Source organism: Lytechinus pictus, chromosome 16 (assembly GCF_037042905.1).
Source record: "Lytechinus pictus isolate F3 Inbred chromosome 16, Lp3.0, whole genome shotgun sequence".
In the NCBI taxonomy this organism is placed as follows: domain Eukaryota; kingdom Metazoa; phylum Echinodermata; class Echinoidea; order Temnopleuroida; family Toxopneustidae; genus Lytechinus; species Lytechinus pictus.
The window spans coordinates 9508340-9535770 of NC_087260.1; the positions used below are offsets into that span (position 1 = coordinate 9508340).

The 27431-nt window shown below is 36.3% G+C and overlaps 2 protein-coding genes across 2 annotated transcripts; both read left to right on the plus strand.

Annotated features, from left to right (window-relative positions):
* The first annotated feature begins 1442 nt into the window (after positions 1–1442).
* Positions 1443–27007, plus strand: LOC129278870 (RNA-binding motif protein, X-linked 2-like). Its single transcript, XM_064111053.1, has 5 exons — positions 1443–1558; positions 21190–21357; positions 25022–25151; positions 26075–26243; positions 26412–27007. The coding sequence occupies exons 1-5, from the start codon at positions 1554–1556 to the stop codon at positions 26921–26923; spliced, it is 984 nt and encodes a 327-aa protein (XP_063967123.1). The 5' UTR covers positions 1443–1553; the 3' UTR covers positions 26924–27007.
* Positions 6763–10979, plus strand: LOC129284162 (zinc finger BED domain-containing protein 4-like). The gene is made up of 2 exons (XM_064111052.1): positions 6763–8024; positions 8563–10979. The coding sequence occupies exons 1-2, from the start codon at positions 7204–7206 to the stop codon at positions 9164–9166; spliced, it is 1425 nt and encodes a 474-aa protein (XP_063967122.1). The 5' UTR covers positions 6763–7203; the 3' UTR covers positions 9167–10979.
* Positions 27008–27431: the final 424 nt, after the last annotated feature.

Sequence of the window (27431 nt, forward strand, 5' to 3'; positions counted from 1 at the left end):
CTTCCATTGAAGAGGACGATAGCAACAGCAATAAAAACTTAACAAACCACACACAGAGAAAGTTGTGATTTTGGGGGGGATAAGCACTGTCATAATCCAAATCAGGAAAAGGGTGTGCAATTTCGTGAATGTTATGATTTTGAAACATTAATAAATACCCCAGCCTTCATATCTTTCCTCCTTTATCCTCACCATCATAAATGACAAATAGTAGGTAAAATCACCTTTCAACTCTACAAAATAATGGTTTTATACACTGCAAAAATTCCGGTGTTGATTTAACACCAGCCAGGAATCTAAATATGTCCACATCAGAGAAATATTTAGATAACACCGGTTTGGAATCAAGCCGATGCTCTTTTAATACTAATTGGTGTTGTAAACACATATCTGGTGTTAGACCAAAACTTAACTGGTGTTGTTTAACACTTCTCTGGTGTTGACATATATTGATTCCGGGCTGGTGTTAAATCAACACCAGAGTTTTTGCAGTGTAGCAGGCCCTACAAATTTTAGCCAAAACAAATTGCCTGCTCCCAGAAACAGACACCAAAATCAGAAAAAGGACCACCAAATAAAATAGTTGTGGACAAAATATGTGATTGGGGGGTGGCGGTCATTTAGGATTTTAATTGGCCCGGCACACTTTTTGGGGGACCCGAGACCAAAAAATATTGTCATTTCATATTGAGATACATTAAAAGGAATTTAAAGAACTGTTCCCTTATCAAAATAACAAAAAAAAAATATATATATATTTGACCCATGACCATGTACAGCCCACTCCTACTAATATTTAAGACGGGCATAATTTGATTTAGCATCCTCAACAACAACACAATACATATTTAATTCTCGAGAGAGAATATAGATATTTTGATAGTAGTGAGAATAAGAAAAGGTATTGGTGAAAAAAAATATCAAAAGAGAGTGTGGGAGAGAGGAGTATAAAATGGCGGTATGATGGACCTGACATTTTTGTTTGAAAAAAAAAGTTACTATTATTTCTATTTCTAATGTCAATCTGCAAATCTATAATCAACTGAAATCGCTTGTGCTAGAAAGATTGAAAAGTGCCAACAATAACTGAGGAAAATAATCAGCATTTTCTTCATTTCAAAATATGCTTACATCATTTCACTTAGAATAAAACATAAAAAATGTTTATATTGTTAATCATATCACTGAAACTAGCTAACAAAGAAGAAAAAAATACACTTTATTCACAGCAGTTGCAGTATAAACTAGACTCGATTGTTATGTCTTCCGGAACGAAGTTTAGTTTGCCGAAAATTAATCAGAATCGAGATGATGATTGATTGCATTTGAGCACGTCGGGCATATATAGGCCGAGGATCGAACCCGAGACTTGCCATGAACAATAGACCACTCTGTCGTCCACGGCACCCCTATGCATCTTGAGAGCACCGTCAATACAGGCCCGTGTTGTTGCCCTCTACGTTGGTTGGTCTTATGCATGCAGGGCTGCCTCTTTATGCTATGTCTGTTTGTTAATTTATGTACCGGTACGTGCGGAAATCCCCGCGGAGATCATGAAGTAAGTTGATGAAATCTTGAATTTAGGGTATGAACAGTGTAAATGATGATATCAGCAATATTAACACTCAATCTGTTGTCTCTTTTTCAGCTGCGTTATAATTCTCACTCGACTAGTAATAAACTAATATATGTTGTCCCACTCGCTCAATTTTATGTCATGTCTTTGACTTTGTAGGGTCGGGATCACTCTTTTATTGCGAGGTTAATAGTATAACCTCGCACCATGAACCGCGTTTGGCAGTGTATTTCTAACTAGTGGGTCACGCGTGCTGGGATCCCACTTCTGGTGTCCACAACACCCGACTTCTATGGCTTGATATTTCTGTGCGCGGCGGCATGTACAGTGCAGTGGCAGTGGTAACCCACGACCTAGTACCAATTGAATGAGGTCCAAACATCATGAACTAAGCTTGTAACCGATTTTGCAATCGGCAACCGATTCCATTCGATTTCACCACAATCGGCGATCACTTGCCGATTTTCGATCATGCCCATCAAAGAAAAAAATCGAATGTAAAAAATCGAATTGTTGAAAATTGGCGGAGCCGCGGAGCTCAGTTGCATTTTGCCCTTACGCATCGCCAGCTGCTGTCTGTGCGTACTATGCCGCTCTAGCTCTAGCAGCACGTCGCACTAGCACTGCCGTGACCGGTAGCAAAGACACTACAGCTTGAGTTAGTTGAGGGTACACGTTCGCCCGCTCTATTGAGCTCTAGCAGCAGACATAAGCGCAAGCCACGGATGAATAAAAATAATGGCGGCACGCGACTTGGTACATAATCAACCAAGGAGCTGAAGCTCTTTTGATCGAACAGATCTAGTCATAATCTCCTTGATCCTTACCAAAATATATTCCTCGATCGCGATCATTTCATTTCTCGGGTTCTTTTCACATTTTCCCCCATGACCATATCCCCGGCCAGCCTTTCACTCCTTTTCATGTATGCATCGTTTCGGTGGCCGTGGTGGGGGATCGGGGGGGGGGGGGGTAGACTTGTGAAGCTTTGCCTAGCGTGATAATGAGATTGTCTTTTTATGTTCATATTTTTTGTGTCTTTTTATTATGAATTCCTCATAATATTTTGATTTACTGATATTGTACATGAAATAATAAAATCATGTTCAACTTACAGGTATCTAGAATAGGCCTATAGGACCTTTTATGCATGTATGTTTGCGTTTTTTTTACAATTCTGTTTATAGATATTTCTTGAAGATTTTTTTTCTGTATTTCTCCCCTTGTGAATATAAATTGTCAAAAAAGATGTCCATATATTGACTCTTTAGTGTTAAAATGTTAAAAGGTTAATTTATAAATGTAGAACCAATAACCAATATGTTAATAATTTCATACAATATAGGCATATGATATACATGTACATTGTTTTCACAATTCATGTTATATGATGATGAAGAAATGAAGTATAATTTAAAAAAAAACGAATACTTCTGAAGTCTGAATCCCTTTTCAGACTTCAGGTGAACGTAGATGAAAAAAAAAACCTTTTCCATTTTGTTTATTCTTCTTAGGTTCTTAGAGGGTGGAAGAAATTCAAATATGACACTTTCTATTTTCCATTGGACAGAACCTCGGCCTATATTTTTTTTCTCTTTATTGTATAATGATGTATCTGGTAAAATCTGAACCCTCTGGCTGATCTTTGTTTGTGGAAAATAGGAAAAGAACGTTGGAAAATGAGAAGCATATATTATAATCGTATTCTTCATATTTGTAATTCTATATTGCATATTTCCTTTTATCTTTATTTCCATTCAGTGATTTTGATTTTTGTTTGTTTTGCTTCGTTGACAAATATATAGAAAGTGAAGGTTTTCACAGAATGCCCTCCTATCGAAATGATTTTTACCCCAATAATCTTGCAGCTGTTACTTTGGTCATATACTCATGATTTCTTTAATAATAAATAAAAAAAGTGAACATCAAAATTTATGTCTCGTGCTAGTATTTCTCACTCGTCCCTTTCATTTGTTTTATTCTCTCTTTCATTTTATGCTCTGATCGCTTGTTTCTATCATTGAATGGTTTGTTAAAAACAGCAACATGTTTGATGTATTTTTTTTAATTAAGGGCGTAAAGCACTGAAGAATGGAGAGAAAAACCTGTTTAATAAGGGTCTTTATCAAGTCCTTTCTTTGGGTTTTCACAAAATGAACTCCAAACGGACTGATTAGAAAAAAAATCTTCCCTCTCTTCAAGAAATAACCAAATCAAAAGCTATAATAATTTTATGATATGGACATTGCCATTGGACTGGTTTGGTGCCGTTGATGGACCAAGAAAGGCGGCAGATGTTTTCCGTCCAGCTTGTTTCCCCTTCTCTCCTGTTCAATCGACCGAGAGACGGAAGTGTGATGACATTGCATCCCAGCAAAAGGGAACCCGTTTTTCAGAACCTAGATTCACAATCATCAAATAAATTTTGATCGAACTATATTTGACAACGAAATGAGAGTAAATCCTTATTTTGAAAACTTTCAGCAAATTATGCTTGCATGGCAGAATTCAAGAAGTATTATGTAATTCTAAATCTCCTCTCATTTGGAAATAAAGAGCCCAAATAAAGTGTTACTATAGTAACTACTAACGAACCAAGAGTATTTTACAATCATAATAGGCATCGCTATCTCGTTTGCCTATAATACAAATTCCCTATTATTCTTGAGAGTAAAATAAAATTACATCACTCTTTAGGTCGTCCCATGTTGTCTTGTCCCTGTAAAAAATACTCCGCGATAGCAAAAAACAACCAGTCGTCTCTACTGGAAAACTCTGACAACGCGATTTCTTTTTTCTGAGACGCACTGTAAGCATATATGTACGTGGTATGTGTGTGTGTGGTTTAGGATGTTTTCGTTTCAGCCTACCAGCTGATAAGACATGTTAACTGACCATCTGTATTTTGTTCCCTGAAGAAAAAGTGAATCTAATCATGATACGTTTGAGGAGTCGGCGGACATTTGCCCAAGGGAAAATAATCATTGACTCTTTCTTTTCATTCATTGAGTAATTCTTATCAACCGTCCTTGCTTTGCCAAACTTCGGAACTTAAAGGAGAAGTCTACTCCTTTTTTTTTAATAAAAAAAATCACGTCAGCACAACACCAAAAGTTTCACCCTAAACGGTGTACAATAAAAGCGGTACCACTTTTCTAAACTGATTTTCAACATAACAATTAATATGCACAATAGGGTAATATGCAAATGAGAAAGAAATTTGATGTCACGAACAGACTCCTACTTCTTTCGGATTTAATTCAAAGTTTCAAACATATATCGCTTAGAGAATATTAGACACTAGGGAAACTAGTAATCACAATAAGTTTAACTTCTGACAATTCCACATTTCAGGGAGCAGCTGTGCCTTTATATTTATGGAGAATATATAGAAATTCATATTTCATATAAAAATGATTTTAAAAAAAGTGGCTGTGTGAATAATTTTTTATTTCATTGTAAAACTACTAGTGTGTGCATATGATGCTTTGCGAAATTAATCTGACTTTGAATTTTCTCTCTTTCTATACCATTTTTTGTTGGGGTGGAATTCTTCCTTTAATGAAGCAAAAATTTAGCACTTCTGGCACTCTAGAAATTGTTCTTGCTTATCAGATTTTGTAACAAGACACGACTTTGAAATCAGTTCCGATGATACTAGTTGTGACTAATTGGTGTAAATATATAAATTTAAAGTCAAAGGAGCCGAAAGCGGTTCTGTAAAATTGCAAAAACAATTTCCAGAAGAGAAAATATGTGGTCTCGGAAGAATCAAATGTTACAAAAGATTAATGACGGAAGGAAAAAGAGTTAAATCGGAAGTTTTCTGGTAATCTCTGTTTTGAAACAAGCCTTAATAGTCGGTTCCTCTGAAAAGGGGATTTGTAATTGCTGTAAATATTTTAATTAGAATATCTGAGGAGCCGACAGTGCTAAAATCACTTTTGGAGAATAGTTGATCATTGTTTTATATAAGTGTTGGTCCTCTATAAATATCCCAAGAAAGCATGGATGGTCATCACTCTTAGAATTTTCTTAGAGGGTTGTCATCATGGAATCGCAGAGCAAAACTAAAAGGTCCGAAGTATGGAAACACTTTAGGGTGGATCCGAGTGATGAGAGTAAGGCAATTTGCATCCATTGCCAACGATCTTTCTCAAGGGGAAAAAGCAAACAAACTTATAATACTACAAATATGTCGAGGCACATGCGAGGGTGTTTACAGCTTCCTTGTAGTTCACAGGCACCTGCTCAAAGAGTAAGCGATTTGGCAACATCGTCGTCGGCTTCATCAGCGCAACCGAGCACGGCAAGTAAACAAACTTCGATGGCGTCTTTCCTCCCTGCCAATAAATCAGAATATGGGAGGAATCATCCGAGGCAAATAGAGATTACGAGAAAGATAGGACTGATGCTGGCAGTTGACCTTCGGCCATTCAACATGGTGGATAATGTTGGCTTCCGAGATCTCGTTCGTGCCCTCGATCCCCGATATCGAATTCCATCACGACCCGTCTTCTCGGAGAGCGTTATTCCGAACTTGTATCAAGAGGTGAAAAGGAACCTAAAGGCGGACTTGGCAACCACTGTTGGAGGAATTAGTTTTACAACCGACATGTGGCGGAGCGGTCAACACACTGAATATATGTGTGTCACGCTTCACTGGATTGTGTTCAACGAGCGAAATAACGTAAGTTTTTTTTTCTCCATATTTATCAATTAATAACGTGTTTTACAAGTTTCGAAAATAGTTTGTGATAATAGAGCCAAATTGACTTGTAAGTTGTACTTGTATCACTTCCCAATACCTAATTACCAAATATTCATGATTAGAATAGCGTCTTTCCAAGATGTAATTTTGCGAAATTGGAATTAATACTGTTCTACTCAAACAGCATATAGTGCAGATTGTTGAGATCCTTCTGTTTGCCGTCTGGCTCTAACGATCTTTATTTCATGTGCTAAGCTACTATAAGATTTTCAAAAAATACATGTACAGTGAATTGTAATTGTATCATGTTAATGGCAGAGTTACGTTGTCAATCCGCCTCTCCCCCGTTATTTACCTATTACAGTAAAAATAATCAAGTCCCTTGATTGGTGGTTCAAACTCAGAGGTCCGATCTATACTTTAAGTTCTGAACTTGACAAACTAGAAAGCATGCAATGCATATTATGGGTATAATTATCTCTTCTTTATGTGTGTTTATCTTATCTAATTTAAGGGTTCACATTTCAGAAGAAGCTGTAAAACCCACTGTCATTTTTCAAAGTCAAGGTGTGCATTATAAATGCAATGGATATTAGGCATACTCTTGATTCTTGAACTCCTTGTTCTCCCCGTCCGCTTGCTTTTCAGATATTTTTTCAAGCTTTTTCGAACCGCCTAGGATATCATCACAGCAAATCCATTGCCACAATGTCGGGTCATTCTGCCGACTTAATACATATGCTGAGATAACCAATTAAATGTTTTACTCTTTATTTCAGACGTTTATAACGTAGAAAATCATATGCTAGTGTAAAGCTGTTGGCCAATTGACTGCCTCATGTCGAAAAATATTTACCCGAATACGAATAATATTACTTAATATTGATTTTATTTTTTCCTTCATATTTTGCAGGAAATGCAACAACGCAGTGCACTGGTTAGCATTGAGGAATTTCCCGAGGCGGCCACAGCGAATAACATCCGACAAAGACTTGAGGAAGTTTTCAGCGAGTGGTGCGGAGAGGTTGGAAGGGGAAAGGATTGTGTCATTATTTTCGGAGTTTCCGACAACGGAGCCAACGTAAAAAAAGCACTGCTCGACGCCGCGGATGAAGGGAAGATATTTGGATGGGTTTCCTGTTTTGCCCACAATCTAAACCTAACAGTTCAACACGCCGTGAAGACCCAAAGAAACGTCGCCGACGGGCTTACCATCCTTAGGAAGGTGGTTTCCAAAGTCCTGAACTCCACTCCAATCAAACGCAGGTTCGAAGAACTGCAAAGGCTTCATTACCCAGGAAGGAGGCAGCATTTACAACTACATCCCGATGTCCCGACAAGATGGAATTCGGTACTAACAATGCTTGAGTCCATCTTGCCGCAACGCTTGGCTGTCGAGGCGTTGATCCAAGATAGGGTGATGCAATCTCACCACGACATAGTTCTCCCTCACGTCTTCAATTACTGGACTGATGTATGTGACGCCATGGAGGAGCTGGTCAAGATTCTTCGGCCATTCCATGAGGCGACGTTGATTTGCAGCCAAGAGAAATCGACCCTATCATCCTACGTCCCGACATCGAAGGGTCTGTCGGTGTCGGTAACAGGCGCTCCGGCTGAAGGTGTTGGTTCAACCAAGGATCTGCTGCTGAATGGTTTGAATAAGATAACGGCGGATCGAATTCTCCGAGAAGGCAACTGTCACGTCTACTTTGCAGCAACTCTTCTTGACCCACGGTGAGTTGTCAACTTTTCATCATCAATTACATTACAAAAAAAAAACAAAAACAAAGAAACAAACACGCAATTATGATAGGAAAAATACCAATTTCGTAAACATACCATTGTTTTCATTAAAATTCTTGTTGAACTGTGCTGACTCAATTCTTCATACTTCGCTAAATTTTAAAAGTTGTGAAATAATAAATTTTGAAAGCTATAAATGCAGACCGTGATGTGGTAGAACTTACCAGCAGTGATTTGTTTATCATATTTATCATTTTATTTCAATGTGATTATTATATGTATGATCGTTAATATAATTTTAATAAGTTTGCTATTTACAAGACTCAATGATGGTTTTCCTATTTTTGTATAATAGGGATTCATATTTAAATAATTAAATGTTCTCTTCATTAAAGCTATATTCCTAATTTGTTTGTTGAAAATCTTATGACGTATCATGTATGTTTAACAAGGTGATATAATATATTTCAGCTGTTGAATTTAACTTTTAATTGATTTTTTTTCTTTTGTATTTGCTTATCTTCAACAGGTACAAAAAGAAGTTTGTGCCACGAGAAAGACTTGATAGAGTGATCGCGTCCCTGGTCGAGGCAGCTGTCTTCATGGCAAAGGATGATGAGATAGGTCAGCAGAACGAGGAAGGGGATCTCAGCGACACACAGCAATATCCCCGGGATGATTTTCAACCAGACGATCCAGTGCGTGATTTCAGCGATGACGAAGCTCATGAGGTACACGATGACGATGTTGCTGTTGAGAGCCAAGCGTCACTGATGGCGAGTATTGTGGCTGCAGCTACTGACGACGATGACAACGGTACAGCCGATCGGGCTCAGATGCTTTCTGTGAAGGAGCGCGTCAACGCCGAATTGACACGCTACATCAACGAACCGGCAATAGAAACCACAGCAAGCACTCAAGCAGTACTGAAATACTGGCAACAAAGCAGACAGTCATTTCCAATTCTTTCACGGATAGCTATGTCGTACCTCGCTTGTCCGATGTCAAGTGTGTCTTCGGAGAGAATGTTTTCTCTGGCTGGCAACATTCTCACTAAAAAGCGATGTGCTATGAAATCAGGGAATCTCAACAAGTTGGCTGTGATCAAGGTTAATCGCCACTATCTTCAATAAATTGAAACAATCGTAAACGTAAACGAAAATATGAATCTATTCTGATTTCATACATAACGTCCATTTCTTAAAAAAAGAACTACATTTCTACAACTTTCAGTCTATTCCGGTATTGTTTATTTATGTTTTGCTGAATATTATAACGTTAAACAGCATCTTCATTTTCAAAGAACTGATGTATCAAAATCATGTTTTGCTTTTGACATGCGTTGAAGAATTGAAGTCAAAATCATTTTTAATGTTAGTGTTACATATTATGGTCAATAAAAGTGTGGCAACTTTTTGGTCTTAAATAAGATACAGTTTGTAGAAAAGTCAGTGTAAGTCCATGGTCAACCCAAGTTGTATTAAAACAGAATACATGCAGACTTAAGTCATCTCAGGTAAATTTTCAGATTTAAAAAGGATTTGCTTGTAAGAGTACTCCGGGCTGAAAATAATTTATTTTAGAATAAATAGATTAAAGTTCACCGAGCAGAACGCTGAAAATCTCAGAATCTGATCACAAATAACAAAATGACGTCACGAAGGAATGTGCTATATGGACTCATCAAGGCTAAACATTTTTTGTTTCACCTATGCCTAAGAAATATTTCATAAAATGTGATAATCATTAGTGGATAAAAGTAAATTCGTTGGTGTACCAACAAAAATGTTTTTCAATAAAGTTTGAAATTAATATCATTGCTTCAAGTTCATTCTGTAATACATCCATTTATTCTTAAGCAGCCCTCTGCTATTTCCTTCTTGCATTATCGTCTCTAGTGGGTGAGTGATTTGTAAATTAATTAGCGAACATGACGAAAGAGGGGGAAAGCGAAGGAGAGGAGGCTGCGGGGAGGGGGAGATACGTAGAAAAAAGAGTGTGAACTGTGAACAAGGAAAAAAATGGTGGGGTGGGTGACATGAAGAATGAGTGGATATGAACGGAAGAGAGAAACTTAACAGTGAAGGTATGGTATCTTAAGTTATATGTAAGCTTTTAATGAAATCGTTCTTAATACATATATCTATAAGTTAATAAGTTAGAACGGTGGATTTTTTTTAAAAGAGTGAGTGCATGTACCTAAAACATATACTCCACGCAAATAAAATCTATTTTAATTTTCCATTGAAAAGAAAAGTAGAGCGAGCAGTACTGTGACTATTATCGCAGTTATCTTTTTAATTCACATCACAGACATGACAGAGTTTTGGTACAAGTAGTTTGAGAGAACATCTGATTCCGGCAATTATACTCGCTAGCTGATCTGCTTATTTCCTCCGCTCAGCTTCCCTCGTCCAGCTCTGCAAGTCTTCACTCTTCCCTTTTTGTATGTAAACAATTGCCCCTTGCCACCGCGCCACGTGTTTCTCGCACGTGACAAGACTCGAAGATTTATGATATGCTGGCCGGTCGACCTCCAAACAGCCAAATAGAAGGGTGACACTCGCGTGGTGTTTGAAATTATCTCAGACTGCGGTTAGATAATTCGGTAATCATGCCCAAGAGAGCGGTGATAAGAGAACTTTATCTCAAGTGGATTAAGATAAGAATTGTAACAACCCAAAACAGACACATTGTTTCGTTCCGCTTTCACTTGATTGACATGATTCCTTTCATTCGCATGCTACATGTATTCTGTAGTTTTCCCCCTTTCATGCAGGCATAATTATGACCTCTTAGCATAATTTCGAAAGTTGGGTACGAACAAACATGATGTAGAGCTATTATGTTTCGTATTATTTATCAGGTGGTGGGGGGGCGGTTACCACTCAAAATCTGACAGATTTTCACTAATTTTACAGATTCACGGCCAGAATTAATTAACTGAAAATAAAAATAAAAAACTCTAAAACGACTAAAATACGAATTCATCGGAAAATAAACACCTAAACAGACTAACCTTCCGATAAAAACTAATATAATGATATGAAATGAATAGTTTACAATAAATTCGCGGCCGTTCCATGAGGAATTGCCTTAGGTATCTGGAGACAATATTTTTTTTTATCTAGGTGGTTGAGTGGTTCACTCTTAATTACACGAATTATCGAAATTCATAGCGGCTTGCTGTATTGATAAGTGATCAAAACCGCCAATTGATTTTCAAAATCTCAAATGATCTTTAAAAAAGAATTGAAATCATTAATTATGTACATGTATGTAAGCTTCAGATATTTACGGATTTATATCAATCAATTTATCAGGAATATCAGCTATAGTCACTATTTGCAGCCGCTCTTGATTTTTTATTCTATATTTGCAATTACTATTTTAAGCATACCTGAGCATGATCGGTTAAGGGTTAGCATTGAGGTGAAATTTTTTTTTATAGATATTTCTATCAAAATTGCTTTTAAGATAATCTTTGATATCTCAGGTTTCAAAGAACTCAGTTTCATGAAGATTGATAAATCCGAAAGTACTGGAATAGTCCATTTTATTTGTGGGGGTGCTATTACCTCTCATCACGGACGGACATTTTTACTAAAATCAAATTCTCTCTAGTTTTATTGTTTTTAAAGTTATTCTAATTTGGTTTGGATGTTCTTGCACTCTGAACATTAATCTATTATCAAACATAAATTAGTAGAAAAAAAATATTGGGAAGTAATTTTTTTTGGTAGGTGTGAACATTTCCATTTTGAAATTTCCGTCCGTGATGAAAAAAAATATAAAAAGTTTTTTTATTTTTTATCAGAATAGAAATAAAAAATAAAAAGGTGTAGAGGTATCTCACTAAACACTGTACATCATTTTATTTGAACATAGCTGAAATCCATACATTTTATCCATATCATAAACTCAATCAAAAATGATCACGGACGGACATTAATTTCATCACGGACGGACAGTGTAAATTCACTCAAACTCAATTCACTCTAGTTTTATTGTTTTCAAAGTTACTCCAATTTGGTTTGGATTTTCTTGTACTCTGAACATTAATCTATCATCAATAGTAGAAAAAATATGGGAAGTAAATTTTTCTGATTGATGTTAACATTCCATTTTGAAATTTCCGTCCGTGATGAAATTAATGTCCGTCCGTGATCATTTTTATTGAGTTTATGATAGGATAATATGTATGGATTCAGCTTTTTATTCTTTATCAGAATAGAAACAAAAATAAAAGTGTGTAGAAGCATCTCACTAGACACTGTACATCATTTCATTTGAATATAGCTAAAATCCATACATTTTATCCATATTATAATAAAATCAATCAAAATAATCGCAGACGGACATTAATTTCATCACGGACAGACAATGAGCAAATATTGAGCAGATTATGAATTTAATTTTAGTTCCAATTTGCAGTGAAAAATGGTACTGAGAATTATTCAGAACTCAAATGGATGGAAACCTACAACTCTTCACAATTTTTTGTGAAATCTTTCTTTGGCTGTTATTGGGGCTTAATTGTTGTCAGGAAATTTTTTTTTTTAACATAATTGGAATGCAGATAGAGTTGGAAGCTACATGTATGCCAAAAAGCTGGAAATGAAATAGAGCAAGAATAAGTCAAAAGCTGTATATTTCATCAATTGAAGCTTGCAGAAACTGATGGAAAAGAAGAAAGTAGAATGCATTTTCTGATAAGCAGAAAAAAAAAATCATCATTTTTTTCCATGTACAAACCTATGGATTCACAATGCTTCTAACAGAACATGACATCACGTCCTTGAGGCTTGTGAAAAGTACAAGAATTCCTTTTTTTTAAGTCCATTTTGTAGCTAATTTTGAGCAAATTGCTGATCTGGTAATCTGAAAATGCATACAATTCATATAAAGCTTGCACTGCAGTGTTTAGAAGTTTAATTGGTATCTGATTTCAATTTTGGATTCGGTCAGGGCCTAAATACATGAGGGCTGTTGATGTGAAGGGGTGTCTCCACTTTAATATAGACAAAAGATGAATTTGAAGAGAGCCTGGACAAGTGTTGTGGTCATACTTGATCCACCAAACAAGCATAATGATCAGCAACCTGTGAATCTTTTGGATTTAGTTAATGGGCATTAAAGGAGAATGAAACCCTTGAAACCAGCTGAATCCGAATCAAAGAGAAAAATCAAAGAAACATATTGTTGAAAGTTTGAGGAAGATTGAATGAATAATAAGAAAGTTATGAGCATTTGAATATTGAGATCACTAATGCCATGTAGATCCTCCCATTGGCAATGCGACCAAGATCTGTGATGTCACACACGTACAACTCCCTCATTGCTTTAGTACTTATTTTAGTTATATTCTCACTTTTATAGAATCTATCACAAGGTGAGGTGTTCTCTTTATGAGAGGACAAGTACGGAGGTTTCACAACATTATATAATTGATGAATCGTTTGTCATATGATTAGAAAGAGCAAAAAGAGATGTTTTGGGGTATATTTTCAGTGTCCAAAAGGGGAGAGTTGTTCATCTGTGATATCATAGATCTTGGTTGCGTTGCCAAAGGGAGGATCTCCATAGCATTAGTGATCTCGACATTCAAATGCTCATAATTCTTCTATTGCTAGTCCTATTTTACTCAAACTTTTGTTGATCTTATTCTTTGATTTTTCTGCTTTCACAAAAGCTAACTTGCTCCAAGAGTTTCATTCTCCTTTAAAAAAATCTGTGCTCTTCGAAAATTAATGCCTAAAAATGTATGAACATGTATCATCATGATATATCATAAAAAGTATCAACATGATCATTGATCCACTGGATGTTGATTTGGTACCAACTATAGTATTCTCTAAATTGAAAAGAAGACAATGTGCATTAGGATATTTGATTTTGAAAAGAACTGTGTTTAAAAGCAATCATATGGCTAGATTATTTTATGTGTCTAGCATAGAAATCATGTTGCTACAACTTAAATCAAGTTGTAGCAACTTGATTGTGCAACTAATATTGTTTAATCATATAAACAAATGTACAAATCATCAATACAATAGCATTTGTTCCCCCAAACAAGTAATAAGAACTTCTTACAAGGTACTTCCAATGTATTTTAATTGTGTCCGTCCGTGATGTCCGTCCGAGATGTCCGTCCGTGATGGAAAATATTTGCAATTCTCTCAGAAGTTTGATATTGGTTAAGAATTTAATATGCTGAACATAGAAGCTAACATACCTGAGTGTAAGTTGCATTAACAATTATTGGTCAAAGTTAAGCTATTTAGATAGAAACAATAAAAATGTTCAAAAATTCTGAAAACCACATTTCTATCATGTCCGTCCGTGATATGGCACATTTAGTGGCTACCTATGTTTGTAGGTAACCATGGCAACAAACTTTTTTCATCATTCAGCATACTTTGTCCTACCCTTCACTATAAAACAAAAAGGAACCATGTTCATCTTATTCCTAATTTGTTACAAGCCTTCAAAGTTTTCAAAATCTATCAAATGTCCGTCCGTGATGAACCGATCACGCTCACCAGTGCTTCACAATGAACAAACGTGGGTGATTTTTTGGCTGGCTCATCATAATATCTTACAGTAAAGCACATCAACATGACAGTGTTTTACTGTCTTTGAATCTTCAAAAATTGTATGATATATTATTCTATATACGCCGGGGCGCTCCAAGAACAAAGCGCAACTACTTCATATTCATGAAGATAATTAAATTGAAAAATGATTGACATCGTAATCGTATATCATATCGATATGATCACTTTTCACATAAAATGTTTGAGATGTTACAATCTTCAAAATTTTTTAGATCAATATTTCCATCCAACCATGTCACGCCAGGGCGGCCCAAGCAAGCGTGACTGGTAGGCCTATATATTTTTCGGAAGGTAATTATAGCGATCATAATTATGAATACCAAATATCAAATGTCTTTTGAGATGTTGCGAATCTTCAACTATTTTAAGATTATTTTCTATTATTGTATCACGCTGAGGCTTTGTTCGTGAAAAACACAACGTGATATCACATAAATCATTACTTTTCACCTCAAATGCCTTTAAGCAAATTTTTAGAATATTAAGATTTATCAAATACCACCACCTAACGCCATGATGCGTGATGTATAATCGTATATTTTTCAGAAGATATAACTAATCATAAGTTGTACATCGATTTCACATCGTAAATCATATCGATATGATTGCTTTCCACCTAAAAATTTTCAGAGATTGTGAGGAATCTTCAACAATTTCAAGAGTTGTACCACGATATCACCAAGAAAAAACATGGCCCGTATCTATCCATAAAAATATAATTTTTTTCACCTCGTGATTCGTGAATCATATCGATATGATATCCACACCAAATGCAGATTAGTTAGAGTCTGCCACAGTTACTTAAAAAGGCATTATTAATCTGTTGTATCACGCCAGAACAAGCGTGACTCGTAACAATATATCGTCATGAAAATATAATTTCACATCATTATCAATTCATATCATATCAAGGATCAACAAAACACACACAAAATGTCTCCACCTTTAAATAAATCTTCAACAATATTGAGAATATCATTTTAATATCACCATCACGCAGATGCGCCCCAATACTAAGCGTGACTCACAAATTTACGGAAGACAGTAAAATTATATTCTTTCACATCATGAACCAATGCCGATCTTTAATTCCACCTCGAAACTTCAGCCACCCATCCGCTAACGAGTATCGCCGCTATCTATTATGATCGTGGCCGATTTTGTAAATATTTTGTTATTACTTTTTATGTTTCCACCCCGAAACTTCATCCATTCATCCGCTAACGAATATCGCCGCTGACTGCATTGATCGCGGCCGATTTTGTCAACATTTTCTGATGCGCGCACGACCGCCAGCAGATTTTAATGTATTCTTTTGTTTTTTCATTTCGCCGATTCGATTTTCGATTCGATTTCGATTTTTGAAGCTTAACTGCCGATTCGATTTTCGATCCAAAAATGGTCCGATTTACAACATTATCATGAACATTAACATGTATGGACCTCATAGGCGACAATGCGTTAAAAACAGGTTAGAACTTCTAAACGTACTGTTTCCTGCACCCAAGTATGATATTACTCCCAAAATATGAGTTTTGTCCTCGTTTGTTTATCATTTATTAAAAGATTGCCCATTAAATATATTCCTATTCCTAATTTGAATTTAATAAAATAAAGGGAAACTTACATTTGAGTCATTTTTCGATCTTTTTTAAGCAGTCAGTCCGGTCACCGTCGAGTGCGATCAAAGCGGTATGAAGCTGATTTTCAGATCACGTGATACGTGTGGTCATCACCTGATCAATCGACTATCCTTTTTTAAAGACCGCAACAATTATAAATTATATATAGAATGAATAATTGCATGATATTATATATATTTCTACAATTCAAAATATTTTGTGATATGAATTTAATATTTGACGTAAAAATCGCTATTTAACAAAATATTTATTAAAAATAAAAAATCAAACAAAATAAAAACGCCTTGGACACAGTGCAAAAAACCTAACAATTTGGCCGCGTTCTTAACAACTATCGTAAGGGGCGCTCTATTTATAAATAAAGTTGCATATGTAGCTGTCTACCGCGACAGGAACAGCCGCAGAATTGAAGCCAGAAGCGTGGGAAATTGCCAGAAAATTCAAGAAAAGAACCGGTGAGTACCGATTTAACAGTACTAATTTATTAAGTAACATTTATTGAATCATTACAAGATTTATTTTTTAGTAAAACAAAGCTTAGTTCTAAGCTAGGGCGGCCCAAATGCGCGTGAGTGGAGTCCCAGTTTATTAGCACGGGTAAGTATTGGGGTGTCGCTTAGAGTGGTGGTAACCCAGCCCCAGGCCAGGGAGCTGCGCGGGCGGGAGGCCAGCCCAAGGGGCTTACCGTGTATTTTACCATACTCACGGGACTAGGCACTCACACTAGTACGAGGTTAGTATATATATATACTAACCTCGTACACCGAACCGTGTTTGACCCTTGATTTCGAAGTAGTCGGCAAACATCGCTTCATTGCTGAAGTAATATTTGCCGAAACTCCTTCTCGCTACTCACCAGTAGAGGCGCACGGCCAATATGGGAGACTCTCTCCAATAGGGGAGACAATCTCCCACATTGGAGACTTGCTTTGCAAAACGACAAAAGAAACAACACCAACAAAAGCATGATTTTTTCACCCAAAATTTTGTGTCACTGAGGTCAGAAGCCCATTTGTTTTGTGTGTGATTGACAACAAAAATCCTTATAAAAACAAAAGTAGATGGTGAAATTTTAAAGTAGACAGTGAAAAGGGGTAATTTTTTGTGAGGAATCTGCTTATCACATTTGTATTTGCCTCCAAGGTAATCCTTTTGCAGCAAATGTAAACAAAGGAAATTGGTCTCCAAAACTGGAGACTGTCTCTGAAATTGGATACCCAAATTCTTTACAAAAGTCTCTGATATTGGAGATAAGCTCCCACATTGGAGACAGTCTCCAATATTGGCCGTGCGCCTCTACTGCTCACCGGGGCTCTTTCCGGTACTTAAGTAGCAATACATTAAAAAATTAAAAATGTAATTTGAATATAATAATCGGTCAAAAAGATCAAATTTCGCTTACCATGGCCTGGAAAGTAACTTCGCTTGTCTCTTCTACGGAAATACAAGGAAGCCCGTTGGTGGCGCTAATAAATTTTACAACCTTGATTCAGCTCCTCGGTAATTTTATAACTGTCTAAATTCTTTGAATGCGCAATTCTTATGATTAATTTACTAATTATGGGCACCAATAAATGAAATACCTTTAAACATGTCAAAAACATAATTCAAGATTATTATTGGCGATGATAACACTTTTCTGCAATTAATTTAAAACGATGACTAATAAAGAAAAATTGAAAAAAATATACGTGCCTGGAACGAAACCAGCAGTACAGGCTTTAACGAACATCAATAATACGGTATACCAAAGTCTTTACAATGAAAAGATTGGACACTTCACGGACTTTGCGTAATGACCTGCGTCAATTTGCGTGTAAAATAGTGTAGGTGCCTAGTCTTTCCCTTGTCGTGTCTTTGATATAAATATAAATCGCGCGCCCTCTTTAGACGAAAATTGATATCGGCGCTGACCAAATTTTATCTCCGTGAAATCTTCACTAAAGATCAAGAAAATATACATATTTTTTAGAAGAAACTTCAAGGAGAAGTCACGGAAGGATCTAAATGATTGGGTAAGTGTCATAACAGAATGTGAAATCCCTAATTATGTGTGATGTTTTATGTGGGCGAAAGCCCAGTAGTATATGGATGTGTCGTGTGTGTCGCGTTATTATGAATGATATTCCTTCGCACGCGAGATGATATGAGCCCATGGGTGGGGACTAGGGTGATTTATGGTCTAAATATTTCTCCAAATGAATTGTGAAAACAGAAATTATGCACTTACCACGATTATATAGATGAAGGTCTAACGAGTGGCAGTTTCCTGACATCTGGGCACAAACTGGAACCTCAAAAACACGAAAAGTTCTCTCCTTCTACCCCAGTCTCGATCGGCCATTTTGTTACAATTCATAACAAAACTTTATGAATCTCTTAATTGTTATCAATTGGTTTTATACACTCGGCTTTAGTAATCATATTCTTTATAGTGTAATACAAATACCCTCCTTTTTCTTCTCCTCTTTCTTCCTCTCCTTATTATTCTTTCCTTGATTTGTTCACATAATCTTGGTCCAATCATTATAGGATCACAAACACCGGCGATATATCAACAGAATATTTCAGCCGGTTTGCTGATCAGCATTAGTATAATAGCCAGGGGGAATCAAGTGTAGACTTTCAAGAAAATCAAAGTGAAATTGTTCTATATGTTGCGTTAAACACGCATTGTAATTTGTTTACTATCCGAAACATTGAAATGTTTGCAAGTCAATAACACACTGTAAACATCCTACAGTTTCCCCCATTATAGGCCCCTGTACATTGCAAAATTGTACGACTGCATGCGCGCATTTGATATGCAAATTTTGCGGTCAAGAAACTTTTCTGCACTGATCGCACGTAAGAAAGTAATCAATATGATCTAAATCATAAACTTATCAATTAATTGGACCAATGCATAAATCATTTTCAAATATCAATAAAAAGTATTGTGATGTTGGTAACATCGAAGTTTAAAACTATGGGGAAAGCAAAGAAAGGAGTTGGGCCCTATTCTATTATGATTTCTATGTGTAGATCTAGTAGGCATATGGAAGATAAATTATAACAATTATCAAAAGTGAAGAAATAAATTATCAGCATCATAGTGATTAAGAAACTATACGTCAACAAATTTGGTCATTTTTTTTTCGTTACCTTGTGTCTCGGATGCATCAGACACTGTGATGGGGCCTATGAAATTTCTGAGGTCAACTTGGCTTGATCGAACACCAGATCATAGACGGGATCATAGGCCCTATTAAAAACATGTTAAATTTGTTAACTCTTTGTGCGCTGGACCATGAACCCATCTGTACTGAATTATTTTCAGGGAGGGAAACAATGCATTGTTTGTTGAGTGTGAAATGCGAAGTTCGCATGGCACCGAGTGTGCATTGGTGCGAAGTACGCGTGGAAAGGGTTAATCAGGACCTATAGAAAGATATGCCTAGGCCTGCATGTTATTTTTAATAATCATCCCTTCCAAATCATTAGAAAATATAAGTCATATATAATGTATCTCAAAAACAATTGGGGATGTATACCGTTGACCTGTAGAGTAGGATGCGCTATAGATACATGTAGGCCTATATAGGCATTTTTGTCCTCAGCCTTGATAATTTTTTTTTTAATTTGAACTTTAATCCAGTGCAATATTTACAATTTTGCTTTTTCATTTGCTTTCGCGCTAATATGTCATCATTTTTTTCCTGTTCTGTGCTCATCCGTATACAAGCCCCATATGTACTGTACGCGCATGGCAGGCTGCGAAGACCTATCGAGTAATGGCGGCCGGTCTCCGCGTAATCACAGGGATTTGACGAAGTACGCCCTCTAGCGTTATTAGTATGTATCTCTGCTTCGGTCAGACCACGAGTACGTCAGGCTATGCAGTCAACTATTCCCGCTGTGTGGTCATGTGACTTATGTTACCCCCGTTATTGTCGTCTGCTTCTAACCCCAATAACCACATACAATTTTGTAAAATAACTTGCCAGGAAGGCGGGAATAATACAAAATCTTGGTGAAATTTTTTTTTTTTTTAAAGAAAAGTCCTTTATTCGAACAAAGTCAAAGAAAGTTAAGATTAAGTCTAAGAGAGTTATAAATTAGACCTAGGCCTATAATTTTGAGAGCTTCGATTGCTTTTTTAGCTAGGACCACAAAATTTTGAAAGTTCTTAATTTGTCATTAAAAAACACATAAAAATGATCTTCAAAAAAAGTCCTAAAACGTACTATTACTTAAAAGTTACAGAAATTCCCCAATAGACCCTACTTCTTCAAAAAATAGATTGTGTTTATATGCCAAAAAAATACACAGAAGAAATGGTCCCTCACTGTACACTCATTACTAGGCTAGTAGCCAAAAAAGGCTTTAACTCAAAACTGCCCTGGGACTGTGTTGAGCTTCCCGGAGGAGCCGTGGAAACATGTCACATTAATAAACCATCAACTCGGCAGCCAGAAAATGTGAAGATACCGCCAAACGTAACTAAACGAACCACTCAAAATATGCAAGAACACTTGGGGCAAATTCATGCATGACTATTTGTGCACATGCCAACAGCACAATCTAGCACCCATGGGTCTTTGATATGTGACATATATGTGCAACCAGCTGCCTAATATATTGTAATATGATATGCATAAATTTCAATGGTTTAATGTTAGATCTAGACCCCTATGTTTTTTGTTTTTTTTAATGAAGCGAGTCTAAGAGTCTGATGATATATTATCCAATTACTAATGCCAAGATGGCAGAGAAATCATTGAAAATTTCCTGTTTATGAAAATAAAATAGATCTAGCATTTTGCAAAGTTCTTGTAAATAATTTCATCAGTTTTACAAAATTTCCTAATCATCAATACCATCATTGTTTAAGTTGAAATATGCTATTTTTTGCAGCCCTCTTACCAACGTGAAGAATATCAACAAGCTGAATGAGCTTGAAGCGGAATTTGGCGTTTCAAGTTCTGCTTCATGGCATCAGCAATACAAGGATAGTGCATACATCTTTATCGGAGGGCTGCCCTTTGAGCTGACAGAAGGTGACGTCCTATGTGTATTTTCCCAGTGAGTATGGTTCTTATTTGGTGATTTCGAGTCCAGTGGTAGCACGTGTTAGTGTTGTTGGAAGCACAATTTGGATTACATTTCCTAGCTCCAAAACCTACGATATTCTTGAGTTTACATGAATAATGTATGGGTGGTATTCTAGAAAGTTCTTAACTCCATTCTTATTTTTCACCTTTTCTCATTGAGATACATGTAGTAAGTTGCTAAAATCATTACAAATTGGTATTCTGAAAATCCTCTTAACACGTTCTTATCTCTGTAAGGACGGCCCCTTTCTCACCTTCAGCACACCTGTTTTTTTATGTGTAGATATTACCACTCAAAATACACTTTATAATATTGGCATTTTAACCAATAGAAGCGTTCCTCATGTCAAGAGATTAATATCATGCACTCTTGTTTCTGGCACATGGCGCGAAATAGGCATTTTTTATGCAATGTTTGATTTTTATTTCTTGACAATTGCTCAAAATAAAGAAAGAGTAAACAGAGAACAAACAAAGCAAATAAAATTGGAAGAAAGCAAGAAAGTATTACAGTATTGGCCAGAAGCAGAAATTAAACAAAAGGAAAGGAAAAAAACAGAAATAAAGAATAATATAAGGAAAGGAACAATAAGAACCCCAAAAGAAAAAAAAGAAAAAAGAAAGAAAGGAAGGAAGGAAAAGAGACAGACAAAATAAAGGGTGAATGAAAGAAAGGATTGAAGGAATACCGATTACCATAGCCTCCTTAATACTCGGTGACCATAAATGACCTATTGTCGTGTTGGGATCGGTCATTATAATTTAGAAGGGAAGCGTAATGAAGAAACTTTGGAGAAAGTTATACAGTTCAAAATCACAAGGTATTTAATCATCAATATTCAGTTACAGTTCGAAGTACATGAAGATTCAGAGTATATCAGGAGACGATGAATATAAAGTAATTTAGAAGTATCAGATTGAGATTCGGAGTGAAGTTAAATTAATATTCGATGGACGTCTAAGTCTTGAAGTCAGTCAGTCTCTATGGATGAGTGTTGGTCTAGTATTCTATCGTTGTATTCTCTCGTTGGTATTCTCAATAATCAAGAAGTCTTATTTATATCATTAGTTTTGGGGGTGTAACAATTTAAGGTGGGAGTGATCTAAACTTGTTCTGATTGGTCTACAGGTAACTGTCTATCAAACTTTCTCTGGTATAAGGGGTGTGGTGATGCTCTGTGCAAGTGAATGAGGCTGGAAGAGTGAGTCATACTTCTTAGAACTTTTGTTCCTTGAAGTTAGCTGACGTCACTGAGGGTTGGTATTTTTATGGTCAAGGTTTAGGAGTTATATGGTATTGGGGGTTTGGGGATTCTTAGATGACATTGGGGGAGTTTGTAAACAAGTGAAGGTGAATGACTGAAATGATAACAGGAAGTTAAATACATACTACATGTACATAACATCCCCTTTCTTTGGAAAATGAGGCTCCTCTCCTCATTTGGGAAAAATGTATACAAATGCATTTTGAAAATTGAGTGAAACCAGAATTGTGTATCTCGATTGTCCACTGTACTTTCACTCTCGCTCTCATATTCATTATTTACCTTAAGAGGATTAAACTTATTCTACATCTTAACTAACTTCAACTAATAGATATACTTACATTGAATACATTCACAAAATTTATAAAACAAAGAATCAATCAATATCGATACTATATACATTAACTCGTGCAGACTTATGCACTTTGAAATCACTGAAACACTAAACTAGTTCAAGTAATAACAGTAATAACAAGAAAAAATGTATGCTATATAAATCTTAGCATCTGATGAACATGATAATTAACAGAAAGTTAACAGGTGCGCTCTAGAAATGACAGTTTTTCTATGTTAGGAAGGCCAGCCAATATGTACTTCAAATGAAGCAATCAACATAGAACTCAATTATTACTATCATCCCTATCCTGTTGGAGAATATCTTTCCTTATTCATGTTATGAATGAACAAAATAAACAAGTGAAGGTGAATGACCGAAAGGATAACAGGAAGTTAAATACATACTACATAACACTATGTTGTGGTGTGAATTGAGGACGAACCATGATTCGTGGACTTTTGCTACTGTAAAAAGAGGCTCAAGTGACTGCTGCCAAATCAGGCAAGCCCTTTTATAGGCAAGTGCAACAAAAGCACAGACATCCATTGTAAATTTTCATTGTTAACCAACAAAAGACATAACCAGCATATTGGATTTATGTGCACTTGATGATGATGATGAAGATCAAGATCAAGATGATGACAATGAGGATGATGATGATGATATGATGGTGGTAGTGAATGTGTTTTAAGGGGAAAGATTGTCGGGAATTGCCACTTAAGGACGTTCCACAGTTAAAGTGAAATCCATGTCATTTTCACAAAACTTTGCACATAAATACTTTAGAACCTTAATATTCGAAATATGCAAAAATTAACATAGGTCCATGTGCTTGATTTTTTGCTATAGAGCTTCAAAGTTCACCCAAATTGATGTTCTTAACAATTGCGCATTCAAAATAATTTGGCATTTTTAGACCGCCCAAGATTACTACAATGAGTTTAAACCTCCATTACTCATTCAAAATACATGAAAAAGTCATCAAATTTTGCAAGAGAGTTAATAATTGTATCGTTAGAATGAAGAATCTATTAATAGTGCTATTTGTTTGCAATTTTAAGTTTAACAGCACTGTCAGTTCTTAAAAATGGCGTAAAAGATAACAAAATCCCAATCTAAAAAATGTAAAATTTCAGTAACAAACTACAAACGTACAATAAATGCTGCACTTTATTCAAAATCCATGTCATTTTCACCAAAATTTGCAGAGTTGTAGAGGAAGGTATACCTAAGAGGTACAAACATTAAAAAATAGGGGTTCATGTGCTTGTTTTTAAACTATCAGCATTTTTATTAGAGCAAATGTGCTTTTTAAAACACAAAAAATGGGCCGAATGCTTAGTATCTATGTGAAGAAAAAATCAAAACCACTCTACCATTTATTCAAACTCGGGCTAATATTCGTGATTCTTGGCAGCACTGCAGAGTAAAGTATTTTGAAATTGTAGAGAATATTTTTTTGAATGGTGCATGGAATAATTCAATTTTTTAGCTTCATGAAATAACGCATCGGATCTGCAGTTAAAGTGCAGAAGATGAGAAAAATCAGCTCATACCCGCAGCTAATTAATCACCTGTTCATCCATTGTGACGTCAGCGCGCAGAGTGTAAACTATGCGCAGATCATAATGCGCACAAATATAACTGTGGAACGTCCTTAAACATTCAGCGATCTTGCTAAAAATCAATGCTTAATCAGAAAAGAGAAAATTATGAACCAGTTATTACCATGTGTGTTGTGTGTGTTTGTGTGTGTGTGTGTGTGAGCATGCCAGTCTGTCTGTCTGACTGTCTTTGTCTAAAGCACTGTTTTATTCATCACCCAGTAACTTGGCGCAAGTGAGATCTGACAGTCTTCTAAAGATTGTCCGATGTTCAGTCATGCGTGCACGGGATCAAATGAAAATGGTACCTGAATGTACTTGGAGGATACCTCTATCAAGACATATCATGAAACTAATGATTAAATATTCATATTTTAAACAATTCAACTTTACAAAAGTGGGAAATTTTTTCTGACTCACTCTGTATAGGTATGGAGAGATTGTTAACATCAACCTAGTGAGGGATAAAAAGACAGGAAAGTCCAAGGGATATTGCTTCATTGCCTATGAGGATCAACGTAGCACCATCTTAGCGGTTGATAACTTCAATGGTATCAAGGTAGGGGAAAAAATTACATGGGGCAGCGGAGCAATTTTGCCCCCAAAATAATCAAAATAGCCTGAGCCCCAGAAAATCCCCATTCAGTGCAATGTTACTTACAGCTTATCCAATGTTGCAAAGTTAGGCAGTAGATTGTGAAAAGTAGCCCCCGAAAATTTGAAAAACAATTTTTTTTTGTTTTGCCTGGTCAATGCCGGCATAATGTGGGTCCCATTTTGTTACAAAATGCCATTGTTAAAAACTACTGATATGGTGGCTGGAGATTGGCTGGTGTTAAATTGTCATTTTTAAATTTTTATTTTGTATGTTACTCATATCAAGTTTTATTACAAGGGATTCTGCTTTAATACATGTATGGGCATTAGCTTTATATGAACGATAATGCCAGTTGATCTTATTCTCAGATTATTCAGTGCTTGCACAAAAGCTAACCAGAGTAGAAATTAAGGGCATTCCTTGTTTCGTTTCTTCTTTTTTAATGGGGGGAGGGGGTGACCTCAATGCTACTTTTTTATTTATATTTCTTGGGCTTTTTTCTTTGCAGGCAATTATAGTTTTGCACTTCTTCTATAATGAGTGCTCACTATTTCCAGAAGATTGAATATTCATAAAAATCCTTAGAAAGATTTTATCTTAGGCAATTTTCTTCATGACAAATAGCCAATCATAGCTTAGCATCTTTAGTAGCTTATAACCATTGCCTTGGTGATGATTTAAACTATTGTGTCCTCTGAAATGGTGAGGGTGCAGTCTCTGTTCAAGCTATTAATCACAAAATTGTTTAGTAAGTATACTGCCTCGGTAAGCTACTAGACGTTGATTCTCACCAAAATTTACGCTCTCAGCCAATCATTTGGAAGGATTTTTAGTAGCTTATAACAGTTGTCATGGTGATGTTTCAACTGTATTTTGTGTTGTAGCTGAAGGGTAGGACACTGAGGGTAGACCATGTGAACGAGTATCGCAAGCCCAAGGATGATGACGATATTGACGATGCTACCAAGAAGCTTAGAGAAGAAGGATGCGCTCCCAAGACACCTCCAACATCCAATGACGAGGAGGAGGAGGATCTAGTGCTACCAATAAAAGGTAATTCCACAAAATTGAAAACCGCTAATCAAAAAAATAAATATTCATGAGGAAATGATGACCATCATGGATTTTGGGTTGGCCAACTTTTTCTTGGGCCTGTGACAAAAAATATCCCTATTTATCTTTAAATGTTCTTATGCTATTTTCGTATTTCATGTTGATCAGATGGTGATAGACAATCAGCAAAGAAGAAGTCAAAGAAAGAAAAGAAGAAAAAGAAAAGGACACGTGACCATGATGACAAAGCATCAACTCCTCCGAGGAAAGTGAAAATGGAAGAAGATGAGGACTATGGCAGAAAGAAAGAAAAGTCAAAGAAAGGTGATGAGAAAGAAAGAAGAGCTGATGAAGAGAAGTATCATACATCAAGAAGGTACGAAGATGATGAATCCAAGGTTAAGAGAAAGGAAGATGGGCAGAGAGATCGCAACGATCGCTGGGATAGGGAACGGGAGGACAGACCAAGGATGGAGAGAAAGGAGAGAGAAGGAGGGTGGAGGAATATGGATGGAGAAAGGAGGGATAGAGAGGAGAGGAGAAGAGAGAGAGATGACAAGAGTGAACATAGAGATAGAGAGAAGGAAAGAAATAGGCGAGACAGGGACAGAGAAAGGCAACGGGATAGGAGAGATGTGGATGGGGAAAGGGAGAGAGAGAGAAGGGATAGGTATAGATGAGATGGAAAGTTTGTTTTCCTAGAGATCTGTGAGGCCGTTCTCATTACACTTTCTAAAACTGGTTTACTGGAAATCAGGAAACCAGTTTGGAAGATCGCTTTGCTAGCCTTCCCACTTGATCATACGAAAGTGGTTTTCAAACTCATTTCATGTAAAGCTATCTTGTTGCTATGGAAACGCTCTAAGTGGGGTGACACGTTTCGTGCGAAATTCGAAACCGCAGCATAGGCATTCTACACCTGTCGTGTGGAGTAGCGCGCTCAAAATGTGCGAGGATCGCTTCGCGAAGAACGGTTGTGTCCTCACGCTAAAACCAATTTAACGAGGCAAAGTGATCTTGAAAACTACATCGCGAGGTATTTTTCCGAACTGGTTTAGAAGATCGTTTTCAAGACCGCTTTGACTGTTCTCACTACACGTTTAAACTAGTTTTCACTAAACTAGTTTCCAGTAAACTAGTTTAGGAACGTAGTGAGAATGGTGTCTGTGACATTGTGGTTCAGTCAGC